The sequence below is a fragment of the Ascaphus truei genome, chromosome 3, assembly GCF_040206685.1.
Source record: "Ascaphus truei isolate aAscTru1 chromosome 3, aAscTru1.hap1, whole genome shotgun sequence".
In the NCBI taxonomy this organism is placed as follows: Eukaryota; Metazoa; Chordata; class Amphibia; order Anura; family Ascaphidae; genus Ascaphus; species Ascaphus truei.
The window spans coordinates 365,805,783-365,832,865 of NC_134485.1; the positions used below are offsets into that span (position 1 = coordinate 365,805,783).

At 44.6% G+C, this 27,083-nt stretch overlaps 1 protein-coding gene across 7 annotated transcripts in view; it reads right to left on the reverse strand.

Moving 5' to 3' along the window:
* FRY (FRY microtubule binding protein) overlaps nt 1-27,083 on the reverse strand; it is a 423,242-nt gene that overhangs the window by 203,618 nt on the left and 192,541 nt on the right. The window contains exon 1 of one of the 7 annotated variants that reach the window (XM_075592147.1): nt 3,828-3,991. The exons of the other annotated variants lie outside the window; for them this stretch is intronic. Coding sequence (XP_075448262.1) covers nt 3,828-3,888 — 61 coding nt within the window. The 5' untranslated portion in view covers nt 3,889-3,991. Of the gene's footprint in view, nt 1-3,827; nt 3,992-27,083 lie in introns of those variants that run through there. 7 annotated transcript variants of the gene reach the window in all.

Consider the following 27,083-nt stretch of genomic DNA (forward strand, 5'->3'; position numbering starts at 1 on the left):
TTACGCATGCGCAGTTCGTACTAGCCGACTGCCGCATGGCGAATGCCGACCCCACATGCAGAAAGAGCACTTGCCAACCAAGGAGTTTGATGATAGCGCATGTACGAATGTAGCTTGCCGGTCGCGCATGCGCATAAACAACCAGCAAGCGCACGAGCAGCTGGGAAGTGCCGATCGTGCGTGCGCAGTCTGCGTGCGCTTTTCGCGCCTTGCACATTCAGTGCTTGTCAGGGAGTCCTATAACCGAGACAGCACCCGAAAAAGTCAGGACAGAGTCCGAAAAGCAGGGACTGTCCCGGCTAAACCATGAGATCAGGTTACCGTACTTACACTAAAATGTAAAATAAATTTTTTGGATACAGAAAAAGGGCTTGTTCATAATTGCAAAGTCCAAACAGAAAAGAAAAATATCAGCACTGAAAAATCATATTAAAGTCAAAAGAAAAGTATAATTGAAACAAATTGAGAGTCTATTATTATTTGTGGAGATATGACATATGATAATCCTCTGGCGGATCAAAAGATTGATTTGAATCCCCATATATCAAGATGTAATTTGTATTCCAACACACTTTTCTTTGGCTGTAATATAATTTTCAGTTCTGCTATTTTTTTTGTATTTAGATGTACAGTTTTGCTTTCGTTGAGAATAAAACAGTCCGCTAAAAATGATCTATGCTTTAATGCTCATACCACCTGCTGCTTCTACACTGCATTCCAAAAAAACAATGTCTCCTTGATTTAAAGGAGTAATTCCCCTCAGAAACAAAAATGAAGTTATAAAATAATCGGATAGCTCTGATCTACAGTAGAGGCAACGTTTATTCTAACATTTGCCGTAAACTAGCCGGGTTACATTCTGGGTATGTGCTGGGCTAGTTTGAGGCACGTTTAAGGCATTTCTGCATTGACTAACGACCCATAGGATTAACACAGCAGGGATCCCTGGCAGTCCAATTCAGTTTGAATGGGACTGCCAGGGACCCCCGCTGTTAATCTGATAGGCCATTAATCAATGCAGAAATGCTGGGGCTAGTTTAAGGAAAGTTTAAGGCATGTATTCAGAATGTACCTGGGTTTCCTGGTTTTGTTGGGGAATTGCCACTGGTTTTTGTTCGAATAAGAGTTGCCTCTACTGTAGTTCTTACTTTAAAATGGTTCTACATCATTTTTTCTGAGTTTTCACCTGTAATTTCACTGGCAATAGCAGTTACGAACTCAGGCTCTTATCTAAATTCATGTGAATGGCAGTGGCTATTTTAACTTCAAAGCAATCACATTTTCAGCAACAAATAACAGAATTTAAAAAAGGGTGGGTTTGCTATAAACAGCGCAAAAAGGAACTCACAATGGTAAAAAAATACTTTTATTTTTTATGGTGAGTAGAGTGAATTGCTGCTTTAAACCAGTACCTTTTTTAGACAATTAAACTAATATTTTCCTATGATCTCTTACAAACCACTACCTAATAAACATACAAGTAAATTATTATACATACAGTATAGTCACTTTGTCTCAACAGTTTTCGTATATCACATTAGAAAGCTTCATACTAATCCTACCATAGTATTGCAATATAATTAGAAGTATGATCTTGAGGTAAGCTGGCGAAACTTCTCTGTACAACACGGTCAGCTCCTTGTAACCTTGTTTACGTCACTTTCTCACCACCAACAATGGTAATTCTATGCTGTATAAGGCAGTAAATTGAGCCTAAGACTTAGGTCCTTAGGTAGTTGTTTTATGAACAAGTAGTAAATGAGTTGTCAAAGTGCCTTTTGAACACAAAGGTAAAGCTCTTCTGACCTCACTCTAGAAAACAATTAACAACAGAAGCAAAGAAAGTATCTACTGAAATAATTCCCATTACAAAGGAAGTGCTGAAGTAGTGAGAATCTTGGCTTGCAAATGAAAAAAAAGTAGAGGCACTTTGTACTCCTCCATAGTACCATCATATTTCACCACTGGTCAGAGCCATTTATGCGTGTTAATAATAACTTTAGTTAATACCAGTAAATCACACATGAGCAGTTAAATCAGGGTTCCGTCAGAGCTGCACTGCAGTATTTTTTAGCTCAAGCCACTCCTCCCCCCGCACCCCGTTTCAGTTCCCTTTAAGTGTAGCAGGGTACCCTCCCTTGCCTCCTCCCTGGCAGTGGTCCCGTCGCTCAGGAGGGTTTGTGTGAGTTGCGTCGGCCATGTTGTGGTTGGCGCAGCCACATACATATGGACTGTGTTTAAAGCAGCGGCCATCTTGAGGTTTGAGTTGTAGGAAGAGGAGGTCCTGGCTGTTCAGGATTTCCTCCACGGACTGGAGGCGGCGTGCTCAGTCCTGACTGAGCCTGCGAAGGGAGAGGTAGCTTCCAGGGAGATAGTCAAGCCCAGTGGACTAGGCCAGACCCGTTCCCCCTAGGCCCAAGCTAGTTTTCCCCTGCACTATAGTGGAATATTGTAGGGCTGGCCACTAGTAAGGGACCTGCCCTTAGTGTGTGGAGGAGAGAGTCAGCGAAGCAGACAGAGCAGCAGCGGAGGATTACCCAGGCCTGGCGGAATGGCCACACGGTGGTACCTGGAAGTAAGGAGAGAGGAGATTGTGTCGGAGGCCCTGCATCGTGGGATCACGGATGTGGCCTATCAAAGAAATACCCTGGTGTACTTTTACCCAGGAAGGTACCCACGTGCGCCAACACTACACGCGGGAGGGTAGCACTGCACATACACTTACGTTGTGTGCTGCATTGGTGGACACCTTGCACCTCTAGGTGCCCAAGGGATATTGTGCTCCAATATACAGTGGGGGTGACTGATACTGTTATTATTGTGTCTGTACTGCTAATATTGTGTGAGTACAGTGGGATCACAGTAAAGAGTGTTGCATATACCTTGTTCTGGTTGTGATTATTTGGGGCATACCCTATAGGTATACCGGTTCACGTGAGGGGCTATCCCACCAACACTGGGATCCTCGTGGGTGGAGGCGCTGCACCAGCCACCCCAGGCTCCCCAGGAGCGGAGGCTGCCTTCTGTAAGCCTAAGAGGTTAGCACCATAAAACTATTGTCTGCTGTTTCCCTCAGGGTAGGGAAAGGGTGTTACATAAGGAGCTCAACATGGCCTCCAAATCTTGCAGGCCCAGCAGGCCAATAGGAAGCCACAACATCATTTGGAAATGACATGGCAGCTTCCTATTGGACAACGACAGTGGTCATCTTTAAATGTCCAGGAAAGAGCACCGACAACTAAACAAGTACAGTATGTATCCAGTGGGATCTCTGGAGCTAAAAATAGTGTGTCTTCGCTCAGACAATATCTCTGATTCAAATTCTAAATAATAAAACCAAATTGTGAAAATGGGCAGGATTGCTGCTTTATGGTTTAAAAGTTGAGCTAGTACCATAAATTAAAGCTCCTCCAAGTAACATATAAAATGAAAACAAGTTTAGGCGAGAAAACCTCCCTGCGATAAAACAACACAACAATTATCACAGTATAAGTGAGGAAGGAATGATGTTGTAATTACAAAACTGCAGTAGCCAGTGACAAGTTATAAAGATACATTAGGAACAACTACAGTTTAATAAGAGTGAAAAAAGTATTTATATAAATATTTCTTCAAGGGAGAGAATTTCACAATGGAGTATGTGATGAGGGTGAAAGTGCAAAATAATGTGGATTTGTAGTATTTGTATAAAAGACCATCCAGTGAAGATGCAAACACACAATAAACAAAAAGCCCAAACCTACAGTAGTACAGTGTGTGGTATATGTGAAGATACTTAATGAATCATACATAAACCAACATATATAATCCAGTGAATCTTTACCTACCAAGTCCCTTAATGAAGCTGACCACACTTGATCGTCCCCAACAGGCTGCAGTGGTCTCCATAAGCTTCAGGTTCGTTTTGAAGGTCCAGTATTTACAACCGTGTTGCTTTCAATGCTGTTAAACTAAGTTCAATGCTTGTTAATCAATTTTTAAAATTTTTTTTTTATATATCTCTTAATTTTTTTTAAGAAGGTTGAGATATTTTAGAAGCACGCCCCATAAAGGTCTCTGTGGCTATGTGTTACAACACGCCCCCGGTTTTTAACAAGAGGTATAAAAGGGGTCATTTTTAGCCTGTGTAATCACAACTACAACTGGAAGAAGGTCTATATTTATCCACGGGTACGTGCATTGCTGACAGATTAGTGGAATGACTCAGAGCTCTCCGTTAACACGACACTGGGCACTGCAGTGTACTATAAACAAGCACACATTCCACAAACACGGATTATCAGCTGATAGCAAAGGATTTAAAAAAAAAATATTTAGTCATATGTTAAGAGAACTGAGAGATGAGATATAATGAGTGAGATTCACTAAGCTCCAATAAGGAGTATCAAAGGTTGACCGCGCATTAATGGCCATTAAGGTCAATGGTAGTTAACCCAGGATTGAGCATCACTCATACCCCTTAGGAGCTCAGTGAATTCCTGGTCAATAAATGCTAAAGGCTTTACGTTAAGACAGAGGCTCACCTCACATGCTAACCTGACTTCAGTTTCCAACAGCAGTTTATAAAGGTCTTTTTACCAAGTGACAGAAAGGGGCACGAATAGTAAAATGAGTTCAGTTTGCTGGAACGCATGCATTTTATTTTTCTATTTGTGTTCATGGTTATATTAAAGGCTTTTTAATTATGAACAGAAAATACAAAAGACGAGTGGTTCAGAAGAAATTGGATTTGCAGTAATTAAATTAAGCCATAGCAAATCACAAACCATGCACAAAATAATGTGCTTGCAAGGCAGATGTTTGCAGCAGTACCATCATACAAAAACAAAATGCTCATTCTGTTCAAAGTCCCATCAGAATGAAAACGCTCATAAAAAGCAAACCTAAAAAAAACAATGGACACTGATTTTTTGGTGTCTTTTTTTCAATGTAAAAATACCTTTTAGTGCTGGTTTATTAGGCAGTACGCTGTTAGGTAGGTAGTCATTGTGTGAACCACCCAACTACAGGCTTTAGCTGTTAAAATATGAATGGCCATATTTACTAAGTGGTGCTATTCCATTGGACCCCTTCCGATGCTGGATGGAGTCTTGTGGAGTAAGAGCGCTTAGTACACATAGGCCTTAATGTATTATGGAGGGTGAACCACATGTGCCGACAATAAGCTGCTCATTGGACTGCATGTGGATTGAGTGAAATGCTACAAAAAGCTGTCCCTGCTCACGGTCACCTTCTAACCTCAAGCATGTCACTTATCTTTAAAAATTGAATTGTAAGTTCTTTAGACAATGATTCATACTTCTTTTTACATTCTAAAATGTTCATGGATGTGGAGGCCATACTGTATGTCAAATTCCTAGACAACAAATACAGTCTTTGATTTATCCTTAACTGCTAAACATGTGTAACCATGCTGTAAAATGGCTGCTGTCATCTCTCCTGCTGACAGTAAGGCCTGGTAAGTTATGGGCATGCCAGCAGTAATCATGGAGGTTTGCCCTCACACCCTGGTGAGGTGCCCTATGTATGGATGGGAGTGGTCACCGGCTCTGACTCCCTGGTTAGTGATGTCAGAGTTGTGTCAGCCCCCAGAGGATACATAAGGCACAGCACTGATCAAAAGTTAGTTCAGTTGGTTCAGAGATTGTTGCTAATTAGTTGGAGGAGTTCAGAGTTGGTACACTACAGGACTAATGAGACTGTGACCAGGGACCTGGCGCAGAATAGATATCCCTACGGGGATAGGGAATCCCTACATTAGGAGGACAATACCTTTCAAAGGGAAGTACGGTGAACAATGGAGGGCTAATTACACCCATTGTGGAGGGCAGTTGGCCCACCGTACTAATAAAGATGACTCTGATAAAAGATACCCTCGTGTGTAAGTGTGGAGTGATTACGCAGGGGGCTGCACCACAGAGGAGTTCCTCACCAGGACCATCCACAAGCGGACGCTGGGATCCTGATGAGGTGGAGGTGCTCCACTGGATCTAGGTAGGACTCAAGCACACTACCTCAGCTGCCTGTCTGGGTTGGCAATCCCCAATACAACATCATGCGGGAGACTCAGGAGTCCTGTTGCCAACAGGTGCACCACCAGACATCACACTGTAATGGGGACTGGTTAGACCACAGGGGCCAATATGAGATTGGGTGGGTCAGGCCAGTCCAGAAAACCCGTTACACTTGCAAGGTGCTTTTTAAAACTAAAACCACTTTCAGGTTGTCTTAACAGTGATCTGCTTTTGAAGAACAAAACCAGTATAAATCTGAGCTAAACTACTGTCTAGCAGTCATCAATGGTGTGTGCGCTCAGGGCCTGATGATTTCATCCACGACTCTAGTTCCACATAAAGAACAAAGAATGCTCAGTGTTCATCTCTTGCCAAGAGTTGGTGAGAAACCACACACCCAAAAGGAAAAGTACACAGTGAACATCTGTGAGAGGAACAAGTAATTTTACGGCTTTAAATGATGATTATATGGTCACAAACGACATGCTATGAAAACCAACTTTAAGTACTTTGTTTACATTGCTAGCCAATATGGATAAACTCACCCTAAACACAGGTTGTATATAAGTGAAGCATAATGAGGTACTGGACTTTGTGTGAGATAGAACTAAACTGCTGTACTGTAGTTGCTGCAAAAATTGTTTTTACCAGAATTTACTTTTACGCTACAATTATATAAATTTCTTCTTAATCTATTTTCCCTTACTAAAATTAGGCATTTTCCATACTTGAGCACTTTGAATTAAAGGTGCAAATATTGCAGAAGCAGAGTGATAGTAGATAAGTACGGTAAGTTCACTAACTGGCAGAAAAGCTGCCAAACCGTTCTTTATAATAGGACAGAGTAAAGCTTTAAACGGGGAGACAATATTCTGGAATGCAACTTCCATAGATGCTAATACCATGCAGGTCCTGATCTAAGAAATTGCACTAATAAAGTACTGTAGTAGCTTTTTGTGAACAAAAGGTCGAAAGGATTGAAGGTGAATGCTCACTTAGTGACGTGTACCGTTGCTGCACCTCCAACCACTATTTGTAACAGTTGATTAATAATTTCAAGCAATCTGTTTAAAAAAAAAAAAAAAGTAATCATTGAAAATGACCAGCAAAGTTTTACTTTAAAGGGTGGGGAGAGAAGGTGCTTGGCGTATACTGAATTTGAGGGAAAGACGTGGAGGTGGAAGGGGTGGAAAAGAGATTGTTATGAACAGGAGTACATTAGACTGACATGGGCATAGCAAGAAATCAAAGCTAATATGTAGGGAGGAACAGATGAGTGGAGAGCCTGGAAGGAGGATAACTTCGAAGGTGATCTGAAATATAATGGGAAGCCAGGAGAGGGTTTTAAAGGAGGAAATTAGCAGGGACTGTTTTGGGAGAAGGTGAAACAGTTCTAGCTGCATAATGTGTAATAGATTGCAAAAACGAAAGTTGTTAGGCAGGGAGGTCTGTTACTACTAGGCTACAATAATCAAGACAGGAGAAGATAATGCAAGAGTCAGAGGGCAGGTCTTGGCAATGTTACCGACGAAGAAGTGAAAAGTTATAACTAGAGCATGACGGTGAAGGGAGAACGAAAGGTAGGAGTCAAATGTTACACGCAGTGTGCTTTGGGTGGATCCTTTATTCAGATTCAGATTGGAAAAGTGGGCCAGGTTAGAAGGAAATATGCATAGGTCAGTTTTAGACATACAGAGTTTGAAGCAGCGTAGCGTTATTCACAAGGTTATAGCTGTAGCTAGGTCTGTCTGGACTACTATTCTTGGCCTTAAGTTCCACTGTAAGTCCCCATAGGTTGTGGGCAGTACGGGCATGATTCCTAAAGGGAATTCATTCTAATGTTCAGTGTGTGTTACATTGTTCAGCAGGTATGAACAATAAAGTTATAGTGGCTTCTCACTAAGGTAAGGGGCCTATGACAGAAATTGACTGGTTTACTAGCCACTCCCCAGGGAAGGAGGGGGGTGCTCTTCTGATTAGTGTAGATCAGTGAGTGTGAGTCAGTGCTGTTCTGGAGCAGTCTCCATAGTGAAGGAGAAGAGTAAGGAGCAGAGTAAGATAGTTCCAGAGAGAAAGAGTTCTTGTGTTAACCTTCAAGGAGTAAGGAGTGCTACTGGAAGAGGCCAGAATATGTATACTCTGCATAGAGAAGTGGCTGAGGCCTAGTCCAAGATGGGATAGGGTACAATGATGTACAATTCAGTGCATGTACTATGAAGATGAATAAACCTCAGTTAAATATACACCTGGTGTAGTCTTTGAAGCATGGTAATGATTAAAGGAAGAATATTTGTCCATGAGGTGCATCCTGAAGCCTCAGGATCCTCTTGGACTGGAGGCGCTGACCACCGAGTAAAGATCACTGCAAACCTGTTCTGATACTCCCCACACCACCGCAGAGATCTCCGGCCTTCTGTTTGCCTCACAGGTATGACCACAGCAGCCACAGAATACACTGGTAGCAAGAACATTTCCCAGAGGGTAGGGGAAAGAGGGCTACAGTACAAGAGGCAAATCAGAGTAGGAATTAGGTTAGGGATGGACAGATACTGTAACTACGTATCATCTGCATTGAGGTGATACGTAAAGCCAATAGAGTTCAATCGGAAATTTCAGACAAAAACAGCCTACATCGACCGCTTCGGCGGATATAGAATAATCCCCATAGTGTTTTCATTAAAGCTTTAACCATTGTGTATTTGCAAGGACAGAAAGTGCCCTAAATATTCAACAGGACTGTGTTTTTCTAATAACATTATATGTGTATGTACTCTTCTAATAAAATAAAAAAACAACTTTATGTTTTTCTCATTGTTTATATCTGGTGAAGGGAAAAGGTCAGCTCCAAAAAGATTGTCAGTGAAACATTTTGTTAGCCCATTAAAAAGGTATCACACAGAACAGAGGTATAGATACATTTCCTTCTACATAAAGTATTTGATTGGACTAATGTGACTACAACATTTTTCTTATAGAAAGAATGATTTTTTGGGCTCCTTTTGACAGCTCAATAGAGGCATAAGGGGCATTACTGGATGACCAATAAAGCTCCTGCTTACGATACATGGATATGCTTTACTGATTTATACAACCAGACAATGACAAATGACATTCATATGCCAGTTTACCCAGATTTCATTATATAGTACTATTTTAGGACTTCGGTTGAAAATTTCCATAATATGAAAACCTAGTATACCTCCTTTTACAGGAAAGTGCAACTTTTATCCCTAATTACACATAACTACTACAACATTTTGCTTTCAACTATATAAAAAATTGACTCACTATAAAATTGCTTTATTTCTAATGTGTCTAAAGATGCCATGGTAATGTAAAACTGCTAGCAATTACAGTCTGAAAAACAGATGTAATTAAAACACTGGTGCTTTTGTGTGAATGAAAAGCTGTTACGTAAAACACTGCTATTTAGGTAATTAGTGGCTTTCCTAGTTTTCGCTCGTTGCGGTTTTTCTTTTTAGTAGCGGTGTGGTAAAACGTACAGTATATGCCTTTCTCACGTCTCTTTTATTCATCGGGATGAGATTATTGGTTGAATATTCCCACTTAAATCTGTTCATGGCCATGCAGTCTCTGTTGCGACTTGAACAAAACTCATGCTTTTTATGACGTCTGCCTTTTGTTTAATTTTAATAATGAAATAGTTTCCTTTGTAAATGGCAACATGCAGAATAATAATTATGTTTAGGAAATCCTAACATTTCCATGTTGGACAAGATCCAAAGACCAATAAATCCTCCCCCCCCCCCTCCCCTTCAGCGCTATACATGAAAAAACAATATTAATGCTTATACAGTACATACTATTGCCAGATACTAAAAGTTGCCCATGTTATTTAAACAAGATTACTAGTATGGGATTTGGTACAAATTAAAAAAAAAACTAATGTCAATGAACAAAACTCATGCAATTTATGATGCTAATGGCGAAAATATAGGGGCGCAAATTTCAGGAACATGGAAAAAACAAAACAAAAAACTAACAACAACAATAGTGCAACACTGTGCGTCTATCTTAAACACGTTTAGATTAATCTTTGAATGTTAGACTCGCGTGTTCCACGTAAGATTAGGCAGTTCGTTGCATAGAGTAACCAACTCAGAAATCATCCAGGTAAGTGCTTCATACCGCCAGAAACCATTTCCCAAATGATTCACAGGGACATTTTTGTTCAATTTTAATAATGAAATAGGTTTCTTTGCAGTGGCGTAAAAGACATTGCCGGGCCCCCGAGCAATTTGTTTTTATTGCATTGACCGCGCATGCGCGACCGGCACTTGTCGAATAAAAGAAAAAAATATATGAATAATTATAAAAATTCTATTCTAATGTAGACTGCCTAGGGGCCTCAAGCTCCTGGGATGACAGTCTAGGGTGAGTGAAGAGAAGCAAGACCTTCCTATATGAAGCTCAGGCAGGAGTATTCTGAGTCGTAGGGTGCTAGGGACTAGGAAGCCAACAGGAGCTCACTCTTGCGGAGGAGGTTGGTGAACAGACTCCTCTGTTCAATGTAAGTCTTAAGGTGGACTAGAGGCTAAAGCCTGCGCAGAAGTACTTACCTGAGAGGGAAGGGTCCCGAAGGCATGCTGAGAGGAGACATAGGGGGTATTACCATTGCAGGTGTTTCCCGCATTGCTTCATGGCTGAAGATGCCTAGTGCTATCATGCCCAGGGATGGGATGTATGCAGAGATCAATCCTTGATGCAGTGGAAGCCCTGAAACTGTTGTGCTTGTCAATAAACCCCTTTGAGTTGCAAAATATCCTGGCACCCTATTTCTTGTCCTGTCCTCACAACTACCACTTCATCCTCCATTACAGCAAAGGCATGACCCTGCCAGAAGGAACCCTGAGATCAAGGGTAACGAATCGGGGAGCTAACACTATAATCCCTTTGGGAGCGGGTCAGAACCCTGTTCACACACATGTACACCCTATCTTCTGCTGCCGGGGGGAGAGGAGATAGGGGTGTTACACATCTTTTTATAAAGGAAAGTTATACAGGGATATACCAAATAAGTAAACATGGTAAGGATGTTGGTCCAGGGAGTAATCTGATTGTCAAGAAGGAATTAATTTTTCGCCTTATGAGAAATCATTGGATGATATTTCACTGGGGTTTTTTGTTTGCCTTCCTCTGGATCAATATACTGTAAGTACGGATATAGGATAAAGTATCTGTCGTCTACATTTTATCATAGGTTAAACTTGATGGACATACTGTCACGGGAGACCAGGTTCTACAACATCTTTTTATTACCGGGATCATTTGATTGAGCAAAACAAGATGGTAAAAGACAGACACACAAAGTTATACAATTCAAGATTAACACACTTACTGGGAAATGGGGCTAATGAATAAATCTGTTTCCGGAACGAAATTCCTTAAAATCACCTTTTTAGAGCACTTTCCAATGACCGGTAGTTACTCCCAAAAGTCCTGGAACTGTTTTGGGCATGCAATGCCTGCTGCGATCGCTACGGTCTAAAAAGCTGGACTTAGAAACTTTTCTGCCTTGCAAATCTTTGAAGCCGGCTCGCGTCTATTCAGTTCTGAGCATCTTTGAATTTGCCACAGTTATTGCACTTGGAATCTGCGCTCCTCATTGGCTGTAGGCTCTCTTAAGCTTTCAGGCTTTCCTTCACTAACTTGAACAGCCTATCAGAGCGTGGGAATTCTCCTGCCAGCCAATCACCGATTTGCCGGTTGTAAAACTGGGAGGGCACATTTCTCAAGTAGCATGGGGGCATGGGCGAACCTGGCCCATCTGCCTCTTTGCATACTGAGTCCACCTTCTGCTCAGGATCCACAGAGTCTGGATTTTGGCAAATGGTCATCGGACAGCCTTGTGTTAAGCCAGGACGTGGATACTCAGTACAACTGCAGTGCCCCTCCTGTTCTAACACCTTGGCATCCCTGAGCCTTTCAAAGTAAGGACTCCGGACAGACACAGAGGCACCAAGCTTGGTCGCCAGCTGGGTTTTCCGGAATCCAGGACTTAGAAAGTCCTCAGTTCATATGCAGGTTATCAATATATATATATATACACATTAAAATATATCCATTTAATAAAATATAGTGTGTCCTGTTTTCTGTGTGCTAAAAGTTACTGTATGAGTCCCTATCCTGGTGTCAGGGATGGAGTGAGTGTATATTCCCTACATTCACTAGCACACGAGAAAAATACTTTAAAAACTTTTAGACACTTTAAAATCTGCTCAGCTTTATAACCTAGCTGGAGCAGCCCCTGAACCCCTAAACTAGGTTCAGGATACCTGGGCATGTATGTGGGTACCTCTGCTATACTGGGGAGCCCCTGCTATACTAAGTATACCATGTATACCTGCAGATATCTTTTAACCCCTTCAAAACCATTTACCTTGTCTGGAAGATGCTGCAACAGGGACTCTGGTGGTGAGTCATAAGAACGTTTTCAGAGTCCGAGTTTGGCGGAGTAATGTGCATAGCTGTATCCGAAGATATCACTCAATCTCCGGATACAACTTTTGGGGTGTCCCATAACTCTGGAACCCCGATATATAGGCACATTCTATAAAGACTTTCTCCGACAAACCCACCCTGAGACTTACAGCCAAGAAATCTTCCGATCCCAGCATCCCAGTAAAGGCAAAAATCACATAATTCTTTATTGTCGCAAAATTAGTATACAGTTGAAGTAATACATTTTCGACATCTGGGTCCCAGAGCTGACACTCTCAGCCCCTAACACACGGGTCAGGGTTAACCAAGAGGGCTTGACCTTTATTATAAAGCCTGGTTAACCCCTTCATTTTTTTTAACCTCATCTACTATGTAACTATATAATGTATCACCCTTGCTAAATTACCCCAGTGAGTCGTGGTCCGTAGGGCCGTAAGGAGTTAATTTTCCCTAGGCCTAAGTAGTTGTACACTTTGTGCATTAAATTGTTTCAAATTGTTTCAAATTGTTTCAACTTTAAAGGTTAGTGTCTGGCAATGCCTTAGTTCAGGAAGTTGCCAGAAAGTCACCTGATATGGTGTGACCTTGTTGTAATGTTTAGGCCCATCCTTTACTTTGCCCAGTTACAGGGGTGGGATAGAGTCAGTGCTTGGGGTGCAGGTGTCCAGTATTGCACTGGACTGTCCTGTATTTGGACACTGTCCAGTAAAACGTTAGAGGTAATACTGAACATGTATGTGTCTGGTATCACCTCTCTGGACATAGTGAACTGACCGGCTTGGGGGGCAGCAGGATTTCCCTGAGCAGGGTTGTTGCTAGGGGGCTGGGCACCTTCCTCCATCCTGATTAGCTGTTGCTGGGTAAGGGCCGGTCCATACTGCCTTTGCCCGCGCGGAGGCGTGTGCCTGTGTGACGTCACCCGCGTGAAGCAGGTGTGGTTTTTTGTCATGCAAGACGCACTGTGGGGGGCGTGTCTAGGGGCGTCAAGGAGCTGGTTCGCCCTCATTGGGCAAACCGCCCACTTGACCTGCCCGTCATGGCGAGAAATCAGTTTCAACTGATTTCGAGCAAAGCACGCCCCCTCCTGCTGCCACTCGGGCCGTCTATGGGCGCGATCAATGCCTTATGGCAATCTGATCGCGCGCCGCACAGTCTGCGGCAGCATGGACTTGGCCTAATGCAGCCAATCAGGAGGAGGTGTTAGAAGCCTGAGTGTGGGGCTGAGGAGAGGAAACAACATGGAGCAGAGAGAGAGGTGTGTGTGCCTCTCGAGCGTGAATGTGTCTCTCGGGCATGTCGCACCTTTCACCATTGTATACAGTATTTTTGGAGAAGCCACCTCGCAACACTAAGAGTCACCTAAGGTTATATAAAGGCCAGGTCGGCCATCTTGATTCAGACCCCAATAACATCAGGATTCCCAGGAGGTACCAGGGGAGGGCGTCTCCAGGCTCTCCTAGCCTGTAAGGAGGACACTTTTATTGGGTTATTTTAGTACTAGGGCAAGAGTCCCCAATGTTAGGGGAGGGGGTCCCTTAGGGACCAGTGATCCAAGACACCTACTCTAAAGAAGAAAGTAGTTCCCTATCGCAGGGCTTTAAGAAGAAGTCCTGAAAGGGTCAGCTACAGTAGAAGTTTTAGAGTGTAGCTCCCTGATCTGTCCTGGGCAGGGCAAGAGGCTCTAATTGAGAGTGAGCCACTACAAGTCTCATAGCATGAGGGAATTGGATTACAGAATCTTCAGGTACTAAAAACCTGTCCTGTTGCTGCTACAAGTATTGTTCAATAAACAGTTGAAAGTTTCTGGCGCCCTTTATTTTATTCAACTACTCCTTGTCAAGAGCCTGCACGGATCCACAGCACCCCTGAGGTGCACCCATGCACCTTCAGGCATAAATCCTGCTTAAAGGGACACTACTACAAGCTGGGGCTGTTCATATTGTATATTTTTACATGTACACTCTATCCTTTCTGCCATGGGGGGGAAGCGTGAGGGGGGTGGGGGGGGGGGGGGGTAAGGGTGTTACAGTAACATGGTGTTATAGTTAAGCTACCTACAATCTCGATGGGGTCATATTAACTTTTTTACTCACCATAACTTTCTTTGTGTCTGGTTTTAACCATTACCTGCTTCACATTGCAAAGCCAGTGACACATCCTCACACTGAGAGATGTCTCTGAGTAGGGTTACTGGCTATGTACTTCTTTTAACACAGGCTGTGCTGAATACGTTGTGTAATACGGCAACATAAGCTTCTAGGGGTCCATGTTAAAAATGGGTAAGAAGCCAAAGGTGACACACGGAGTGCTCATAATACAGTGTGCATGTAATTACCCAGAATCCCTGGCTGCAGTGAAAGCATTGTAAGCCAAGAGATAATGGAGAAAAGCACAGACCTGTCTGAGACATGCATTTTTTGTTTGCTGTAAATTTAGGAAACAAAGATTTGTCTTTCTGAAAAAGTTGAAACCTCTTTCTCCTTACTTAATGTTGAACTTGTGTGATGTTTAATTAAAAGCTTAATTAGCTTGAAAACAGTCTTTACTTTTAGTATCAGCAACTCCTTAAAAGGGGAGGACTAAAAAATGATTTGTTTCTGAACTGCCTCTCTTGATATTTATCATGCTTAACATAATTATGTATGTTTAGCTAAATATCCATTCCGGACTACCTTTCCTTATACCTAAAACAATGCAGGTAATAACATGGCTTTGGTACATTCTGCAAAATAGTCTCATGATTAAAAATTACAACACAATACTGTACCTCAACGAAAATATTAAATGTATTTACACAGGCATCATTCCTATTCCATTAGAATGTGTAAATAGGTTAAAAAAAAAGTTTCTTCCTTATAATATATGTTTGTTTCCGAAGACTACGAGGATTGTGGCTAAGAAGGGGTAATACCAGGACAGTTACAGCTATCAGAAGAATTTAACACACCTGGGATAAGATTTCAGGTATGCTTGATAGATAGCGTTACGTGCCTTTCGAGCTTTTCAAGCATACTGACCAACTGTCTTGAAAACGCGGGGAGACTCATGAAAAGCGGCCTCCCATGCCATAGGCGGGGGGGCTTCATGACCGGGGGGTCTGGCCTTCCCCTCGCTGGCCCGCCCCCACACCTCCCTCCCCGGCCCAGGGGAGGAGTTCCCGGAAAGCCTTCTTAAGGCCAGGCTGGCGGGCAGCACGTCCTCTTTTGCTGCCCGCCAGACGATTATGGGCACACGGAGAGGCGCGCGTGTGTGTGTGGGCACGCGTAGAGGCGTGCGCGGGTATGGGCACGCATAGAGGCGTGCGTGGGTATGGGCACGCGTAGAGGCGTGAGCGTGTAGGGGCACACGTAGATGCGTGTGGGCCCACGTGGAGTGTGTAGATGCGGGCGCGCACCCGTGCAGGATACGGGCACGTGGGGATTTAGACATGTGCATGGGCACGTGGGGATGTGCTTGGGCACGTAGGCATGGGCACGTGGGGTGTATTCAGTTGTGTAGGCGTATACTACATGGGTATGGGCACATGTGGGCATGTACATGCGTGCGGGCGTATACATGCGTATGGGCACATGTAGGCGTAGGCATGCGTATGGGCACATGTAGGCGTATACAGGTGTGGGCACATGTAGGCGTATACATGTGTATGGGCACGGGTAGATGTATATAGGGTATGTTGAACCGTGCGTAATATTGATCAGTGTTAATAGGTAAGCTGTTTAAATAGGCTGTTTATAGTAGATTGGGTTTTGTATCTTCCCTTCCTCCTCCATCCCCCCCCCCCTCACCATTGTTATGAGGTCTGGATTCAATAAACTTGAGCCAGTCAGGTTTTAGATATGAGTAAATGTTACTGTGGTTATAATAACGAATAAGGGAGCTGCATGGTGCGGTAGGGGCAAGGGGGACAGGTACGATTATAGTCGTGCCACGTGTTGGTGGCGAACTGGTTTGAATGCAGGGTAGAGGAACCTTTATTGTTTTGAGTGATCTTGTCTACCTCTGTCCAGCCAGGTGGCATACTCTTTAAAATTTGTTTAGCAGCAATTTGCACTGCATTTCCCCGAATAGTTCTTCAGGAGTTCGGTTAAGGTGACCGTTTTGATATTCAAGCCGTCTAATTGTGGATGGGGTTTTGATGGTAGATTCTGCTATTGCGTTAAGGTGCTGGTTAAGCGGTTGTCAGTTGACTGAGGTGTGGTGCTGCCTTGAGAGCAAGGTAAACAGCACAGATGGTGTGAGGTGCTGGTGTCTCACAGGACTGGGTACACACCTCAAGACACTTTGAATCAATCAAAGACATTACCCATGATATGGGAAAGGTGACCCCCCCATCCCCATTCGTTGGCTAATTGGTGGAAGCCATACCGATGAGGACTGGCAAACCTACCTTATTCACCTCGTCAGCAATTATATTTCTAAGGGCGGCAGCCTTCGTACACAGGCTACAAGGCAGGGCGTCACTGTGGGTAGGTCAGGCCCTAGCGTGGAAGGGGAGGCCTACGGCCACTGTGACGCAGGTTAAGGACCAGGCGGGAGTCTGGAGCCATGCGCAGGGCGGCAGCCTTTGGCCACAGACCGCAGGGCGTCACCGTGGGTATGTCGGCCCCAGCAGTAATGGGGAGGCCTAGGGCCACTGTGATGCAGGACAAGGTGGTTCGGTGCTGAGGTCGGGCCCCAGCGGCGAATGGAGGGCCTCAGGCCACCGTGACGCGAGACAGGGTGTCACGGCACGCCAACGGCCACCCGCTGCCGACGTGGGCGGTGTAGCTTTAAGGAGATCGCCTGCAGAATCGGCAGGATTGAGATGACCAGGACGGCCACCCGCAACTGCGGGCGGCGCCAATGCTTTAATCAATGGACGTAGCAGCCGCTGACAGCAGCTGAAAGCGGGTGCATTCTGGCCGGCGGGCAAAGAACCCGGCGTAGTGCGACCATGCAGCTGCCCCAGGACACCAAGGACCGGTAAGGAACCTGCAGCGGTAAATTGGGGGCGGTTGCACAACGGGATGAGCGCGTTTAGGAACTTGATTGGCGGCAGAAATCCAAGGTGGCGCAGCTGGGGTAAGGCGAGACCAGGGCCTGCGCGGGCACTATACTAGCGGCACATAGCGCAGCACGGAAGGCAATTTTCACGACAGCATTGATAGGCATGCTACAAGCTTTGCACCAAATACCGCTCCGGCAGCCTCCAGCGTGATCCCGGTGTCTCCTAATCCAACTTTAACCACGGCCGGGGTCACTGGCGCCGTAAATCCCATCCCAGTGCCATCAGCCTGACCCCGGTGTCTTTCAATTCTTCAGCCACGGCCGGGGTCATGGGCACTGTAGCTGCCCCACCTGGCAGCATCACGCGCTGCACAGGCGGTGGGGCAGCCCCTGCCAGCGGTTGATGGGGACACGCCGTGGAAGGTATGGCATTCGGCGTATCTGGTAATGGTAAGGGGTCCTGACCCAGTGTCCTTCAATTCTTCAGCCACGGCCGGGGTCATGGGCACTGTAGCTGCCCCACCTGGCAGCATCACGCGCTGCACAGGCGGTGCGGCAGCCCCTGCCGGCGGTTGATGGGGACACGCCGTGGAAGGTATGGCATTCGGCGTATCTGGTAATGGTAAGGGGTCCCGGGTAGGGCGACATCAGGGCTATATGGCAAGGCGTCACGGTTGGCAGGGTTCGACACGGAGCGAGCAAGGGAAGAGGCGTGGTCCAGTCCACCGCCAGGGTCGCTTTCCCGGGGGTCACAGAGGGCGGGTATGAAGCCGGCAGCAGTAGGAAAGGGCTAGCTGTGAGACAGGATAAGCGCGTTTGCAGGTTGTTTAGCTTCGCAGGGGGATTGGGCAGCTCGCAGGGGGAGAAATCCCAGATAGCGTGGGGCAGTGGCGGCCTGCAGCTCCGGGTGATGAATAGCGCAGCGGAGAAAGAGATTCTCAGTGCATCTTTAGGAAGCATGACAAGTTGAGTAACTGATGCTCCGGGCGCAATTGGTATCCCCAGGTGGAACGGTAAGGACAAACCAGGGCTGGTAGATGAGCAGGGGTCCCGCTGCTAGTCATGCCGGGCGGGATAGACTTATTTAAGTTTGCGGGAGGGCTTGGAGAGGGTTCTGGCAGGGTTGGCGGTACGGGCCTAGTTTAAGGGGGGTTAAATAGGCCCGTCGGTGGCGGCTCTTGGGGGGTAGGTGCTTGTTCTTGCCAGACTGGGAGCTGGGCCGTTTGAGCCCGGGGGGAGTACGAGTGGGCAAGGTCAGTTATCCATGACCTCGAGAGCCCGCTCGCGTAGGGGACACGAGGTCAGCGGTTCGAGGGCCGGCTGACCGTCCCCTCCCCCTCCTGTCAAAGGAGCACTCTGGCAGGGAGTGCATTTACCCCATTAGGTTTTCTGTATAAATAAATAGCCGCGGCCATTTTACCTCCAGTTCCCGTTTCCTGTCTTTATTTGTACGTTACATGTGGGTGCAAGGCGGGGGGGAGAGGGGAACCGCCTGGATCCTCCCTGGTCAAGCGGCCTCCCTAGCCATAGGCGGGGGGGCTTCATGACCGGGGGGGTCTGGCCTTCCCCTCGCTGGCCCGCCCCCACACCTCCCTCCCCGGCCCAGGGGAGGAGTTCCCGGAAAGCCTTCTTAAGGCCAGGCTGGCGGGCAGCACGTCCTCTTTTGCTGCCCGCCAGACGATTCCCGCCCACCCATCCCCTTAGGTAGTGATTGCAATCATGTAATGAACGGCAGCAGAGGGCTGAATAGGGCCAGGGTATTCCCAGGAATGTGGACTTAGGCATTGTATAACGTGTTAATGTTTCTTTGTTCTGTTACAGCATGAACTGCTGATACTGTGCTGAGTGAAAGGAACGAGGTTCCGAACAGGAGGGGTCATTGACCAGTTTTGCCTTTGTCGCGGCGGCTCTTGGGGGGTAGGTGCTTGTTCTTGCCAGACTAGGAGCTGGGCCGTTTGAGCCCGGGGGGAGTACGAGCGGGCAAGGTCAGTTATCCATGACCTCGAGAGCCCGCTCACGTAGGGGACACGAGGTCAGCGGTTCGAGGGCCGGCTGACCGTCCCCTCCCCCTCCTGTCAAAGGAGCACTCTGGCAGGGAGTGCATTTACCCCATTAGGTTTTCTGTATAAATAAATAGCCGCGGCCATTTTACCTCCAGTTCCCGTTTCCTGTCTTTATTTGTACGTTACATGTGGGTGCAAGGCGGGGGGGAGAGGGGAACCGCCTGGATCCTCCCTGGTCAAGTCAAGCAGTCTGCCGGCCTCCGAGAGACAGGGCTTATTTCCCACCATAGAATCATAGAATCCGTTGGTGTAAAGGATGCTCTCTGCTGGGTTGCAGCTTCTTGATATTTGCTCTACAGTCTGGTCTTAAATACTAAGCTTTATGGATTCTTTGCAGTCCATAGATGGCCAGTGATCAATACATTTACAAAAACTTTAAATGACCATGTTATTCTACTTTGTAAAATTCCAATGTAAACCTCAACCCACATCTGCCATGCAAAGGCTGCTTCTTCCTTTTGATGCCTATCACCATAACCATTAGTAACAAGAAACTATTTGGAACATAGTTAACCTTTTCAGTGCATTTGTACGTCACGGTCCTACCATGCCAAAGGCAGTATTGATGTACCAGATTCGTCAGCTGGGGGTGGCAGGTAGTCATGTAATTGCTGTTAAAGCGTTCATAACTGCAAATGCTGGAGGTCCAGGGGACATGCGGCACTGAAAAGGTTAGGCGATTATTAGTAGTAGCTGGAGGCCTCTAATACTGTTTGGATGTTATTCTCCAAGAAGCTTTAGAGACTTGGAAATGTAGGTTCATACCACTCTTTGCCCCCGTAGGCGTACCAAATACAGTCATGTACCGTAACAACACATCTTAAACAATAACGTGGGTCCAGTCTGGCTGGGACAATACATTTTTAAGCTTAGAGACGTGAATTAATCAGCCTTTTCCCTTGATGTCTTTAGCCCTCTATGATGCAAAGAGAACACAGAGGAGAAGTTGAGAAGCAAGATGTGATTTGTGATCAGTTCTGTTTAGTGCTCTCTTCATCAGTTCAGAAATGATGAATTAGAGCAACGATTCACTCACCACAGCTGCAGAAAACAAAAGACAATCAGTAAAACAAACTAGACTAGTCAAACAGCTATAGGTTTCTTGAAAGCTTTGAATGTCGAATGCTGTTGAACATGCCAACGGACCTCAATTGTCCAAACTATACTTTTACCTTCATATTGCTCGTGCTAAAGCTCACACTGTCTGAATTGTATTTGTTTTCATGAACCTATAGCGCTCTTCTTTAGTCTGATGAAAGATTGTAATGCTTCTGCCAATTTCCAACATATTTGTAACTGTAAATTACAGGAAATCATTATATGCATGCTGTACAGACCAGATACTGAAGGTCCATGCTACATACATGTATGAAGAACAGATCCTCAGTAACGGATGTACAGTATATAGTCTTGAAATATAACATGATAATTGATGGAAAACCTGTACAGTACTTGCAATATAATTAGCCATAATAAAATGTGTGTGCAAATAACAGTTTTTGAACTATGCACATATTGAGTTACATTTTTTTAAAATGACAGCATGAACTGCAGTTTTAACACTCTGGTCTGAGTTCTGGATTCCTGCATTGTGCAAATATTGTGCACCAGTTGTAGAATGGAATACATTGACAAAAAAAAGAACGTCTAAAAAGCATATACACAATTTGTCAGTTTGGAGAGAACCAAAGACAGCAATTGCAACGTCACTGTGCAACTGTGCTTTGAAACCGTTTGCTGCCGGAGGGGAATTTAACGCATTGCAGAGAGTTGCAGGAAAAGGGGTTAAAAATAACTGAAAATGCACATGTGCAGGGATTACTAGGAAGGGTCCTGGTACCAGAACGAGAGAGAACAGCATACAGTGCAAACAAGGAGCTACTATCGGTAACCTGAAACGCATACATTACACAGGACAGTATATGTATTACAGTTCAAAATCTGTTGCCGAATGTACAAAAACACTGCACAAATACTGTTAATGAGTCAAGTCATCAAAAAATGTGCAGGATGGTACTTGCAGTACTCGAAATACTTTCTCAATGTACTCAGAAAAGGATGTCTGAATGAAAACGTTGTACATGCCAGGGACTCCTATTACATGGATGAATTCTGCTATTACATTCCTATTTTCATCATAAAACATGTTCTGAAATCCTGTACCACAGCCCGTGTATAAAGAATTAGGAAATGTCTACTCAATATAAAGTATGCTGTGTTAAAGAAAAACACATTCAAATATAACATTCATCCAATACCAAAAGTGTGAAAAATAGTCGTGTGTTTCTTGTAGGTTATGATTTTTTTTTTTATGTTTAACATTTTAGTTAAGTATTTGTACTTTTTTAAAGGCAAAAAAACCCCTGCTTCTCATGGATTTCCTTCGTGCTCAATAATTTCTAACATAAATATAATGCATTATATTTTATAGGAGGTGCAATTATAGCTTTTACAGGGTACACACCTTTTTTTTATGTTAAAAAGGATGAAACCTGAAGCGGTTTCCAACACCAACTGAACAAAGATACTAGATATGGAACCAATCAGGGAAATTTGAGGTCATTCTATTAAAGGCGTGAAAGACGAATGGGCCTACAGTATGTATATTGCTACACGTGATTTTGTCCTAAAACAGACGCACAGAATATCAGCAAGTTAGTGCGGCACTGTAAAAGGCCATTCTTGTGTGTTTTGTGCAGTATGCGCGTCAACGTCTTTTTCACAAAAGAAAAAAAAATGCAGCGAGGGGTTGGAGTTCGAGGCAGAGTTTGGATGTGGTCTGTGGGGCACTTATGTAAATTATATGGAATACTAAAACTACCATACACGCATGCGCCACTTTTGTGCACCATAAGAATCAAAATTGTCATTCAAGTTTTTCTGGGCATAAAAGACAAAATGCAAGTAGATGCAACCCTTACTTTATGCATTCATATGTATGAACATGGCACACCACACAAAAGTATAAGGAAACACACGCCAAAGGTAAATACATGAATAACAAGATACCACATATGCTGCTAATGGGTTGAGGGGAGTCATTGATTTTTTTAATGCAATTACTCTTTCAATTCATTAAAAAAAAAACTATTATTTTTGCGCAGTCCCCAAACTGTTCTACCAACAAAAGAACCTCTCAATGTGGAGAGAGAATCAGCGGTGCCCGCTGATTCTCTCTCCACATTGAGAGGTTCTTCTGCTGACAGCATACAGTCAGGAGCACGCCTACCCGGACGGAGCTACGAGACCTAGTAAGTGACTTTTCAATTCTTTCAACGGAGCTACCCCAGGTGAATTGGCCACATATGCGGGACTTACAGACGGGAGTCCGGTATTGGTTGAGAGCCCTCCACCGGTCATCCCTTTCTTGTGCCATGATGTCTCATCGCTAGGCCACTTCCACAATAGGGGTGCAAGCTGTTATGTTCAGCTTCATTTGTTTATTCACATCGCTACTCTCACTCCATGATGTCCGGATTTATTGGCAAAGTTGATATCTTACAATATTCGGGACTGTATACTCTGTAGCACTCGTCATTCTTGGGGGGATCGTTTATCCCAATTTTCTGTTCTACCAACAAGTTTATTTGCGTATTTAGATCTCTGTTTCCTGCATTTTTTAAAACCAAATAGGTAAAACAAAACCACGAACTGCCACCCGAATTTCCATAAATCATGTTTTTATATAATACTTGACTATAATCCATGTCATGAGAACTTTCTTTCTTACACAGACGTCTGCTTTCACATGGTAAGTAATAACAGGAAAAAAAAATGTTCAAAGATATACAGTAACTGCAACTTAAATAATACCAACACTAATCAAGAACTACAATTGTTTAACTATTTCCATATCTAAAATTATTCTGAATTAACAAATTCATATATTTGGTAATTAAAGCAAAATTGCATGTGATCATCCCAAAAAGAGAATGTACTATGATAAAGCGACACGAATACACAGCTTCTGATTCTCTCCTATCCACCACAATTACATATAACACTAATTAGAAAGTACACTAGAAAATCCACTGCGTAGGTTAGGTGAGCACTCCACAACAGTAACTTGGTATTTTATGTGTAACTCTTTTATCAGGGCAGGAATCCTCCTCTTTGCCCAAACATGAAATGTTGCTACAGCCTTCTAAGGAAAGTTTTTGTTTCCCAGACAGTCAATATTCATAGTTGTTAAAAACAATGACATAAAGCTTACTATCGGACAGTACACCGCACAAAACAAGAGCTGAAGGAAGATCTGGAAAATCTAAGTACAGAAAATATACAAACATAATTTACATGTACATCAACAGGTATCTATCACACCATCTGTACTGATAGTTAAGTTTGAAGCAGGGGTCTACGTAGCTGAACCACAATAAAGTTTAGCTCCTGGAACCCCTTGCTTCCCACTATAAAGACCTCCAAAAGGCGGTACTGATATCTTGGCAAAGTTTAAAGGCCCCAGTCATGCGGGCCAATAGGAAGGCTCATCAGATGACGTCATGGCAACCTGAGGGAGCTTTGAAACGGCGCCATTACGTGCTCCCCGCTAGGTGAGCGGCTACCTGCACCCCCTGCGGAGTTGCCCCCAAATGCCTGCAAAACTATGAGCACAGATCGCCTATGCTACAGCAGCGCGGCAAGGATGGAGCTCGCACTCTCGCAAGCAAGCGTAGTGTATGAGCTCGGTCTTAGTTTCCAAACCTTTGGTGCCGTGTCCATAGATATGTTTAAGATCAGGCAGGTGTCTACCTTGATGTGGTTGGAGGTAGAGATGGTCGAACTGTTTTTGCGAATTTGGATCCGCAGCGCATCGGATTCTTAAGAATCTACGAACAGATTGCTGAATCCATGTATTGGATTTTACAAATCCGTCCACGGATTATATCCAATGGTGGCTTTTGATAAATTCGCGCGAATTGAAACCACCCAAATCCATTTGCGGATTTTACACCGCGAAAAGGATTTTGGGGGTAACATCAGCAAAAATCCGGGAAATAGATTTGGGCGGATTCGCCCATCTCTAGTTCAAGGCTTGAAATGTTTTGGCCAAAGGATTGGGCTTGATGACCCGTACTTATGAGAAGAAAAAACATATAGTAATGAACTGGATGGTTTGTCATGTTGGATGTGTACTGGGGCTTCTTTGTCTTTTGTTAAAATATCAGACAGCTTTGAGACGCACAATTAAGATTGATTAAAACCGTGTGGTTTTAATTGTACACGTTGTGACGGGCAAGGGTAACCAGGCTTCATAATAAAGGTTAAACCCTCTGGTTGCCTTTGGCTCACGTGGGTCCCTGGCAGCTAACCAGCACCATAAGCCAGTGGCCAGGTATCTTGGTGTAGCCAAGTCCCATTGGGCTACTAATTCTCTGGCCCCTCTAGCACTGTAAGTCACAGTAAAGAGTGGGCAGTGTTGGGAGCAAATCCTGTAGGGTACGGTTGTATTATTATGTGTGTGTTACCTAATAAAGTTCAGGAGTAGTCTGGTATTACAAGGGGGGCCTATGACTGATAGGAGTCTGGCTTACAAGTCACTCCCCTAGGAAGAAGGGGGTTTCCCTCTAAAGGGTAGAGTAAGGGTTTTGAGAGATAGTTCTGTGCTGATCTCCTGTGCTCCTGTGTGGATGCAGCACAAGAGAGTCTCTCCTGGACAGGAGTGGGCTGAGGCCTTGCCCTATTAGGGGGTAAGGTATGCTGAGTTGAGATGCACAGGGCCTCAAGCCTCGGGTACTGCCTTCAGGGAAGGGAACCTGTGATGCTGTGTTAACCCAATAAACTCCAGTTATACCCTCTATGGTGTGGTGTCTGGAATTTGAACATCAAGAAGTGTGCCTGAGGTTCATCCTGGCTGCACCAGGATCCTCCTGGGCTGGAAGCACTGCGCTGACCGACGAACCATCCCTGATATCATGTCCTGATGTTTCCCTATACCACCCTGGAGATCTCAGGCCTTCTGTTCTACCAAACAGGTATACACCAGCCCCAGAATACACCAGTAGCTACATTATCTCACATAGGGTGGGGGAAAAGGTACTACATTGGCATGAAAAGTAAAGTGACCACTGCTTTTCCACTTCCCATGTTCCCGTTTACCCCAGGCTCATTGAACTTTCTGTGTGTGCGTTTTAGGTGGGATATTTGGGTAAGAATGCAATTCTTTTGTTTGCAGGAGTTCGGCGTCCGGAGCTACTAGTGGTATTTGCCGGTACGCGTGTAGAATCACAACGGGGCTGTCCAGCATCCCCCAGACTCCTTAGTTTCGAGCCCCGATATCAAAGTCCTAAATCGCTTACATTCATGAGTATCCCCAATGTACCCCATGTATTAAAGTATATTTTATTAGGTTTGATATATTTCTTATAAGGCTCTTATGCAGCTTGCCCGGGCCACCAGTTAAGGTGCCAATAAGTTTGCATAGGGTCCGTAGTTCAAAGGGAAGAGGATGTCCAGTGGTGTGAAAACATTTGGTGAGCGAGGAATGGGTGAATGGCCAGGTCCGGACTACAAAGGGCAACCTGCGGGGACACCTTTTGTAGTTTCCAGACTTGGTGGAGCCGGCTCTGCAGATGGCAATGAGTTAGCTAAGGAGGATGCAGCTATAGAGTCTGCTCTCCTTTTGGCTAAAATAAATTTTCCCGCGCACCCAGCTTCTCGAGCCTGCTGGGCACGTCTACTCCTCTGACGTCAGCCGGGGTTGAGCCCCTCTTTCTATTGGCTGACGGGGACGAACTCCCATGCTCCGATTGGCTGCTCCTTCCACCTCCATTCTGGGGATAGCCAAGTGGAGTGTATGTAAGGTGCTGACCAAGAGAGGGAGCAAGTCCATCTCAGCCAACCAATGAGGTGAGTCGATGAAGGTCGGCAGGCTTTTCAAAGTTGCTCTGTTTGAAATAACAGTGCGAACGGCTTAGTTTGGAAGCCTGAAAAGTTTGCCTTGCAGGCACCAAGTCCGTCTTTTGCGCCCAAGTTCTCAAAATCGAAAGAAGCGGTCGCAGCTAAGGATTGAAGCCAAAAAGAGGACCAGGAGAACCGGGGGTATATCCAAGTCAGGGTAAGCTCATCCAACCGGGCGCCCTGCACCAAGGAAAGCGTAGTTTTTTCCCCAAGATCCCAAGTAAGTGTATTTTTAACTGTTCCTTGTGTATTTCTTCTTGTTATACGTCGGTTTACCAAAATAAACACAATTTGTTTTTACTATCTTGTTCTGCCTAATGAATGATACTGGTAATAAATAAATGGTGTAAAAAGTACCTGGTCTCCCGTGACACACGTGTCTTGTTAATCAACGCAACTGTTATGTTTTATCCGGATGTGTGGGTGATACTTCATTGGAAATTTATAATACAAATATTTTAGACAAAATACCAGACATCTACAAGCATTTTTAAATGTAGCATGAAGGAATATGGAAAGCTGAGACTTGGGAGGGATTTGATTTCCCCAAACTCATTGGCTCCCAATCTTTTTAAACCGAGCCATCCTAAAATCAATTGTTCTGCCTTTGCGGACCACTCACACCCTAGAGACACAATTCAGTGCTCACAGTAAAATG